A 9,802-nucleotide genomic window follows, 5' to 3' on the forward strand; every position below is an offset into this window, starting at 1 on the left:
AGCTACAGTGTGTTGCCCCTACAGGAAGTGCTATATAGCTACAGTGTGTTGCCCCTGAAGGAAGTGCTGTATAGCTACAGTGTGTTGCACTTACAGTAAGTGCTATATCTCTACAGTGTGTTGCCCCTACAGGAAGTGCTATATAGCTACAGTGTGTTGCCCCTACAGGAAGTGCTATATAGCTACAGTGTGTTGCCCCTACAGGAAGTGCTATATCTCTAGTGTGTTGCCCCTACAGGAAGTGCTATATAATTACAGTGTGTTGCCCCTACAGGAAGTGCTATATCTCTAGTGTGTTGCCCCTACAGGAAGTGCTATATAGCTACAGTGTGTTGCCCCTACAGGAAGTGCTATATCTCTAGTGTGTTGCCCCTACAGGAAGTGCTATATAGCTACAGTGTGTTGCCCCTACAGGAAGTGCTATATCTCTAGTGTGTTGCCCCTACAGGAAGTGCTATATCTCTACAGTTTGTTGCCCTTACAGGAAGTGCTATATCTCTACAGTGTGTTGCCCCTACAGGAAGTGCTATATAGCTACAGTGTGTTGCCCCTACAGGAAGTGCTATATCTCTACAGTGTGTTGCCCCTACAGGAAGTGCTATATAGCTACAGTGTGTTGCCCCTACAGGAAGTGCTATATAGCTACAGTGTGTTGCCCCTACAGGAAGTGCTATATAACTACAGTGTGTTTCCCCTACAGGAAGTGCTATATCTCTACAGTGTGTTGCCCCTACAGGAAGTGCTATATAGCTACAGTGTGTTGCCCCTACAGGAAGTGCTATATAGCTACAGTGTGTTGCCCCTACAGGAAGTGCTGTATAGCTACAGTGTGTTGCACTTACAGTAAGTGCTATATCTCTACAGTGTGTTGCCCCTACAGGAAGTGCTATATAGCTACAGTGTGTTGCCCCTACAGGAAGTGCTATATAGCTACAGTGTGTTGCCCCTACAGGAAGTGCTATATCTCTAGTGTGTTGCCCCTACAGGAAGTGCTATATAATTACAGTGTGTTGCCCCTACAGGAAGTGCTATATCTCTAGTGTGTTGCCCCTACAGGAAGTGCTATATAGCTACAGTGTGTTGCCCCTACAGGAAGTGCTATATCTCTAGTGTGTTGCCCCTACAGGAAGTGCTATATAGCTACAGTGTGTTGCCCCTACAGGAAGTGCTATATCTCTAGTGTGTTGCCCCTACAGGAAGTGCTGTATAGCTACAGTGTGTTGCCCCTACAGGAAGTGCTGTATAGCTACAGTGTGTTGCCCCTACAGGAAGTGCTATATAGCTACAGTGTGTTGCCCCTACAGGAAGTGCTATATCTCTAGTGTGTTGCCCCTACAGGAAGTGCTGTATAGCTACAGTGTGTTGCCCCTACAGGAAGTGCTATATAGCTACAGTGTGTTGCCCCTACAGGAAGTGCTATATCTCTAGTGTGTTGCCCCTACAGGAAGTGCTATATAGCTACAGTGTGTTGCCCCTACAGGAAGTGCTATATAGCTACAGTGTGTTGCCCCTACAGGAAGTGCTATATAGCTACAGTGTGTTGCCCCTACAGGAAGTGCTATATAGCTACAGTGTGTTGCCCCTACAGGAAGTGCTATATAGCTACAGTGTGTTGCCCCTACAGGAAGTGCTATATAGCTACAGTGTGTTGCCCCTACAGGAAGTGCTATATAGCTACAGTGTGTTGCCCTTACAGGAAGTGCTATATAGCTACAGTGTGTTGCCCCTACAGGCAGTGCTATATAGCTACAGTGTGTTGCCCCTGAAGGAAGTGCTGTATAGCTACAGTGTGTTGCACTTACAGTAAGTGCTATATCTCTACAGTGTGTTGCCCCTACAGGAAGTGCTATATAGCTACAGTGTGTTGCCCCTACAGGAAGTGCTATATAGCTACAGTGTGTTGCCCCTACAGGAAGTGCTATATCTCTAGTGTGTTGCCCCTACAGGAAGTGCTATATAATTACAGTGTGTTGCCCCTACAGGAAGTGCTATATCTCTAGTGTGTTGCCCCTACAGGAAGTGCTATATAGCTACAGTGTGTTGCCCCTACAGGAAGTGCTATATCTCTAGTGTGTTGCCCCTACAGGAAGTGCTATATAGCTACAGTGTGTTGCCCCTACAGGAAGTGCTATATCTCTAGTGTGTTGCCCCTACAGGAAGTGCTATATCTCTACAGTTTGTTGCCCTTACAGGAAGTGCTATATCTCTACAGTGTGTTGCCCCTACAGGAAGTGCTATATAGCTACAGTGTGTTGCCCCTACAGGAAGTGCTATATCTCTACAGTGTGTTGCCCCTACAGGAAGTGCTATATAGCTACAGTGTGTTGCCCCTACAGGAAGTGCTATATAGCTACAGTGTGTTGCCCCTACAGGAAGTGCTATATAACTACAGTGTGTTTCCCCTACAGGAAGTGCTATATCTCTACAGTGTGTTGCCCCTACAGGAAGTGCTATATAGCTACAGTGTGTTGCCCCTACAGGAAGTGCTATATAGCTACAGTGTGTTGCCCCTACAGGAAGTGCTGTATAGCTACAGTGTGTTGCACTTACAGTAAGTGCTATATCTCTACAGTGTGTTGCCCCTACAGGAAGTGCTATATAGCTACAGTGTGTTGCCCCTACAGGAAGTGCTATATAGCTACAGTGTGTTGCCCCTACAGGAAGTGCTATATCTCTAGTGTGTTGCCCCTACAGGAAGTGCTATATAATTACAGTGTGTTGCCCCTACAGGAAGTGCTATATCTCTAGTGTGTTGCCCCTACAGGAAGTGCTATACAGCTACAGTGTGTTGCCCCTACAGGAAGTGCTATATCTCTAGTGTGTTGCCCCTACAGGAAGTGCTATATAGCTACAGTGTGTTGCCCCTACAGGAAGTGCTATATCTCTAGTGTGTTGCCCCTACAGGAAGTGCTGTATAGCTACAGTGTGTTGCCCCTACAGGAAGTGCTGTATAGCTACAGTGTGTTGCCCCTACAGGAAGTGCTATATAGCTACAGTGTGTTGCCCCTACAGGAAGTGCTATATCTCTAGTGTGTTGCCCCTACAGGAAGTGCTGTATAGCTACAGTGTGTTGCCCCTACAGGAAGTGCTATATAGCTACAGTGTGTTGCCCCTACAGGAAGTGCTATATCTCTAGTGTGTTGCCCCTACAGGAAGTGCTATATAGCTACAGTGTGTTGCCCCTACAGGAAGTGCTATATAGCTACAGTGTGTTGCCCCTACAGGAAGTGCTATATAGCTACAGTGTGTTGCCCCTACAGGAAGTGCTATATAGCTACAGTGTGTTGCCCCTACAGGAAGTGCTATATAGCTACAGTGTGTTGCCCCTACAGGAAGTGCTATATAGCTACAGTGTGTTGCCCCTACAGGAAGTGCTATATAGCTACAGTGTGTTGCCCTTACAGGAAGTGCTATATAGCTACAGTGTGTTGCCCCTACAGGAAGTGCTATATAGCTACAGTGTGTTGCCCCTACAGGAAGTGCTGTATAGCTACAGTGTGTTGCACTTACAGTAAGTGCTATATCTCTACAGTGTGTTGCCCCTACAGGAAGTGCTATATAGCTACAGTGTGTTGCCCCTACAGGAAGTGCTATATAGCTACAGTGTGTTGCCCCTACAGGAAGTGCTATATCTCTAGTGTGTTGCCCCTACAGGAAGTGCTATATAATTACAGTGTGTTGCCCCTACAGGAAGTGCTATATCTCTAGTGTGTTGCCCCTACAGGAAGTGCTATATAGCTACAGTGTGTTGCCCCTACAGGAAGTGCTATATCTCTAGTGTGTTGCCCCTACAGGAAGTGCTATATAGCTACAGTGTGTTGCCCCTACAGGAAGTGCTATATCTCTAGTGTGTTGCCCCTACAGGAAGTGCTGTATAGCTACAGTGTGTTGCCCCTACAGGAAGTGCTGTATAGCTACAGTGTGTTGCCCCTACAGGAAGTGCTATATAGCTACAGTGTGTTGCCCCTACAGGAAGTGCTATATCTCTAGTGTGTTGCCCCTACAGGAAGTGCTATATAGCTACAGTGTGTTGCCCCTACAGGAAGTGCTATATAGCTACAGTGTGTTGCCCCTACAGGAAGTGCTATATAGCTACAGTGTGTTGCCCCTACAGGAAGTGCTATATAGCTACAGTGTGTTGCCCCTACAGGAAGTGCTATATCTCTACAGTGTGTTGCCCCTACAGGAAGTGCTATATAGCTACAGTGTGTTGCCCCTACAGGAAGTGCTATATAGCTACAGTGTGTTGCCCCTACAGGAAGTGCTATATAGCTACAGTGTGTTGCCCCTACAGGAAGTGCTATATAGCTACAGTGTGTTGCCCCTACAGGAAGTGCTGTGTGTGTGTGTGTGTGTGTGTGTGTGTGTGTGTGTGTGTGTGTGTGTGTGTGTGTGTGTGTGTGTGTGTGTGTGTGTGTGTGTGTGTGTGCACAGTCACACACACCCAGGGACAACATCATGTCCTCATTATTGTCATCAGCCACGTATTTCTCTGTTTTTCATTCCCCCCTTTCTGATCGTGCAGACTGTCTCTCAATATGTAGACTGGCTACAGTGTGTTGCCCCTACAGGAAGTGCTATATCTCTACAGTGTGTTGCCCCTACAGGAAGTGCTATATAGCTACAGTGTGTTGCCCCTACAGGAAGTGCTATATCTCTAGTGTGTTGCCCCTACAGGAAGTGCTATATAGCTACAGTGTGTTGCCCCTACAGGAAGTGCTATATCTCTAGTGTGTTGCCCCTACAGGAAGTGCTGTATAGCTACAGTGTGTTGCCCCTACAGGAAGTGCTGTATAGCTACAGTGTGTTGCCCCTACAGGAAGTGCTATATAGCTACAGTGTGTTGCCCCTACAGGAAGTGCTATATAGCTACAGTGTGTTGCACTTACAGGAAGTGCTATATAGCTACAGTGTGTCGCCCCTACAGGAAGTGCTATATAGCTACAGTGTGTTGCCCCTACAGGAAGTGCTATATAGCTACAGTGTGTTGCCCCTACAGGAAGTGCTATATAGCTACAGTGTGTTGCCCCTACAGGAAGTGCTATATAGCTACAGTGTGTTGCCCCTACAGGAAGTGCTATATAGCTACAGTGTGTTGCACTTACAGGAAGTGCTATATAGCTACAGTGTGTTGCCCCTACAGGAAGTGCTATATAGCTACAGTGTGTTGCCCCTACAGGAAGTGTTATATAGCTACAGTGTGTTGCCCCTACAGGAAGTGCTATATAGCTACAGTGTGTTGCCCCTACAGGAAGTGCTATATAGCTACAGTGTGTTGCCCCTACAGGAAGTGCTATATAGCTACAGTGTGTTGCACTTACAGGAAGTGCTATATAGCTACAGTGTGTTGCCCCTACAGGAAGTGCTATATAGCTACAGTGTGTTGCCCCTACAGGAAGTGCTATATAGCTACAGTGTGTTGCCCCTACAGGAAGTGCTATATAGCTACAGTGTGTTGCCCCTACAGGAAGTGCTATATAGCTACAGTGTGTTGCACTTACAGGAAGTGCTATATAGCTACAGTGTGTTGCCCCTACAGGAAGTGCTATATAGCTACAGTGTGTTGCCCCTACAGGAAGTGCTATATAGCTACAGTGTGTTGCACTTACAGGAAGTGCTATATAGCTACAGTGTGTTGCCCCTACAGGAAGTTCTATATCTCTACAGTTTGGTACCCCTGAATCACGCTTCAGCACCAGGCAGTCCAACGGATGAATCTGGGTTTGCTAGGAGAACGCTACTTGCCCGAATGCATAGTCCCAACTGTAAAGTTTGGTGGAGGAGGAATAATGGTCTGGGGCTGTTTTTCATGGTTCAGGCCCCTTAGTTCCAGTGAAGGGAAATCTTAACACTACAGCATACAATGACATTCTAGATGATTCTGTGCTTCCAACTTTGTGGCAACAGTTTGGGGAAGTCCCTTTCCTGTTTCAGTATGACAATGCCCCTGTGCACAAAGCGAGGTCTATACAGAAATGGTTTGTCGAGATCGGTGTGGAAGAACTTGACTACCCTGCACAGAGCCCTGACCTCAACCCCATCGAACACCTTTGGATGAATTGGAACGTCGATTGCGAGCCAGGCCTAATCGCCCAACATCAGTGCCCGACCTCACTAATGCTCTTGTGGCTGAATGGAAGCAAGTCCAGCAATGTTCCAATGTTCCAATATCTAGTGGAAAGCTTTCCCAGAAGAGTGGAGGCTGTTATAGCAGCGAATATTAATGCCCATGATTTTGGAATGAGATGTTCGAATAGCAGGTGTCCACATACTTTTGGTCTTGTAGTGTAAATAAAAAAATTATTATACTTTTTTTATTTATCTTTGCTCCATCCAACGAGATGTATCCTCTGAAAAGAGACGATCCGTGGTCTACTAAATGTAACATATTTTAATCAGGGTTTAACTAAACAGATATAAATAACAAATATCCCAAAGTTTTTGACCCATATTGAAAGAAAACAAAAGTTACAAAAACAAAACAAAAATAAACATTTTGAACTTCTTTCAGTCCTATTGATATAATACTGAAAGCTTTCCCCTTGGCCACTAGGGGGCACATGCGGACTCCCCAAACAGACTGTTACTTTCCGAATGTATTACTTCGGAATGGAATCAACCATTTTTTGGACAGAACACTGTATATATATTCATAACAAATATTTCTCTAGAGAGGTGAAATAACAGTGTTGGACTACAAAAAATTCCAGTGACACCGCTCATCATTTAGCTCTATGAGCAAATCTCTATTACACTGTATGATGCAAGAAATATTGACATTTCTGCAATGAGCACATAGATTATTGCATGTATACATTTTCCTTATTTTGCATTGAAAGGGTGGAACCCAAGATAATGAAACATTTCTCCCTTCGCTGGTGGATCGAGCCTTCATTTTGCCTCCAGTACAGGTCAATGGTGAAACAACTCTCTTCAAACATCTAAACAGATTTGAGAGGTACAAGAGAGCGTCGTATGTGGCGACCTTTGTCCAAAAGTTTGAGATCGATTATCTTGCTGTACATCTTGAGATATTTTATCATGCTGTTGATCCCAAATGGAGAGGTCACGATCACAATCAAAACCATCTCATCGTTGTGGTCTTATACAATGTTCCAGAGTGTTCTACCCCATGTTTTTGAGGTGTTCTAGAGTGTTGTAGAATGTTCTAAAGTGTTCTACACCATGTTTTTGAGGTGTTCTGGAGTGTTGAAGAATGTTCTAGAGTGTTCTACACCATGTTTTTGAGGTGTTCTGGAGTGTTGTAGAATGTTCTAGAGTGTTCTACATCATGTTTTTGAGGTGTTCTGGAGTGTTGAAGAATGTTCTAGAGTGTTCTACACCATGTTTTTGAGGTGTTCTGGAGTGTTGAAGAATGTTCTAGAGTGTTCTACACCATGTTTTTGAGGTGCTCTGGAGTGTTGTAGAATGTTCTAGAGTGTTCTACACCATGTTTTTGAGGTGCTCTGGAGTGTTGTAGAATGTTCTAGAGTGTTCTACATCATGTTTTTGAGGTGTTCTGGAGTGTTGAAGAATGTTCTAGAGTGTTCTACACCATGTTTTTGAGGTGTTCTGGAGTGTTGAAGAATGTTCTAGAGTGTTCTACACCATGTTTTTGAGGTGCTCTGGAGTGTTGTAGAATGTTCTAGAGTGTTCTACACCATGTTTTTGAGGTGCTCTGGAGTGTTGTAGAATGTTCTAGAGTGTTCTACATCATGTTTTTGAGGTGCTCTAGAGTGTTTTTAGAATGTTCTAGAATCTACTAAACCATGTTGTTGTTGAGTTTGGTCCACTCAAAGATGTCCTGCTCACACACAATGTCTGAGTTGATGAGCAAGTAACGGTCCCCGACACAGAAGTGTTTCTGGCAGGCCGCGCATTTAAAACACTCCAGGTGGTAGACCTTGTCCCTCACACGCATGGTCATCTCAAACGCTCTGATCCTCTTCTCACAGCTAGCACACAGCCCGTCCTGTCCAAACAGCCTGGGAGGGAGGGGACATGAAGGTTTATTAATGGATAAGCATTAATAAACCATTCATAAAGAGTTTACATGCTATTGACTAATGAGTATTTTGTCATATTTGTTTGAATTTTAGAAACATTTACAATAACTAATATGTAAGCGTCATATGGGAAGGATTTCAATGACCTATTGACACATGGGGGAGCCCAACATCAAAATATCTAACTCTGTTTTTGGGGTGAGGGCATATGGTAAATGTCAACTGTACAGTGTCTAACCTGAGGTAGTCTCTGCGGCAGAGCTTGCGTCCCAGTTTGTAGTAGAGTCTTCGTCCCACCTCTCCCAGTCTGCAGCCACACAGGTCACAGCTCAGACAGTCCTCGTGCCAGTACTTCTCAATGGCTTTCAGGAAGAACCTGTCCCCGATGCTCTGCTGGCACCCCCCACAGTTCAGGAGGGACGGGGGCATCTGTAACACCTCGTCCACCGGCTCCCTAGCGGGGAACAAGGACGAGAGACAGATGAGGAAAGAGAAGAATAGAAGTACATAATAAGAAGTGTGCGTGTGTCTTCTACCATGTAATATGCACATATTATTATTAGTTTAATCCACAGGAGGGAGCCATCGACTTATTTACCAGTGAGTGCAGCACATAATCCACATGACCTGTTCATACAACCAAAATGTGTGCTGACAAAAGGTCACGACATTCAGCAGCCTTTTACATAGAATTCTATTGTTCTTTATAATTATCATTTTCCCCATTTATTGGCGCTTCCTTCTTCAATTTGTTCTTTCATGATTTTGAATTGAACTCTGAAGAGACTTTTGGAAACTGCTACTGGCCCATTGCGTTTGCCTATTTCCAAGCAACTATTGTAATTTGCGTAATAAGACATTCTACAGCAGTATCAAGTCAACATTGAAGGTCCTTGATTCTATTATAGCCTATTCTATTCTATTTCAAGGAAACAGCCTACTAGTACGTCACTTACTCGTTAGCCTCCATCGTCTTCCTTTCAATTGCAGATGACATTTTCCCAGTATGTTTTATTTCTCAGGTTGACATCAAGTTGTTATAGATCCCGGTTCTCTTCTCTGTGATCAGACTTGCAGGCCCACGCCACGTTCACAGTTAAATCTTCAGAACACGCGTATAACGGTAAATGTCGCAGGGACACACACACGGCACCTGCTCTGATATAATGAAGCCCTAGACGTCAGTTGCGCGCGGAATTTGCCTTCATTTTATATGACATCATTTCCATCAGCAGTCTATGTCCAACGAAGATCATCCTGACATGTGACGCATTTTCAATGATGGAGGCTATTCTGTACATTTCCTCAGGCAATTGAGAAACCGCGGTGAAATTCGGTGTAGCCTTCGTCTTTCATAAGTGGATGTTTTGTTTTATTCCATTGCGACTGTGTATATGTCTTCAAAGCCTAGAAGAATTAAAATCATCAAAGGTTGCTTGACTGAGTCTCCCCTTCCTCTTCAGTTCGTATTTCTATTCCCTTCTTCTCCTGACGCGCTCTGTCCTGAGAATGAACATTACCGCGGTTCCGTTATTGAGCGGCTGCGTCGTGTTTTTAAATACCAGCTCGGCCCCCTAGCTCGGTCTCTGGTTTCGTTTCACCCTTCCTGCTCACGACTACTTGACAATGGGGGGAAATCGCTCTTAAAGCGACAGATAGCCAGCGCGGAGCACAACTCCTTCATGCATGATTGAAGAAGTAAGTCGTGACAGAACTTGGGGTCACGAGTGTTGTCTCGAGTTCAAGTGGTGTCTATATGTCTAAATGGCAACAAAAGTGAGATAAATAGAAGCATT

At 44.8% G+C, this 9,802-nt stretch overlaps 1 protein-coding gene across 1 annotated transcript; it reads right to left on the bottom strand.

The window, feature by feature from the left end:
* Positions 1 to 7,319: 7,319 nt before the first annotated feature.
* On the bottom strand, positions 7,320 to 9,600 carry lmo2 (LIM domain only 2 (rhombotin-like 1)). Its single transcript, XM_071415811.1, has 3 exons — positions 8,963 to 9,600; positions 8,245 to 8,460; positions 7,320 to 7,985 (listed from the first exon to the last, which is right to left on the bottom strand). The coding sequence occupies exons 1-3, from the start codon at positions 9,001 to 9,003 to the stop codon at positions 7,763 to 7,765; spliced, it is 480 nt and encodes a 159-aa protein (XP_071271912.1). The 5' UTR covers positions 9,004 to 9,600; the 3' UTR covers positions 7,320 to 7,762.
* Between the last annotated feature and the right edge of the window lie 202 nt (positions 9,601 to 9,802).

This window comes from Salvelinus alpinus, chromosome 9, assembly GCF_045679555.1.
Source record: "Salvelinus alpinus chromosome 9, SLU_Salpinus.1, whole genome shotgun sequence".
In the NCBI taxonomy this organism is placed as follows: domain Eukaryota; kingdom Metazoa; phylum Chordata; class Actinopteri; order Salmoniformes; family Salmonidae; genus Salvelinus; species Salvelinus alpinus.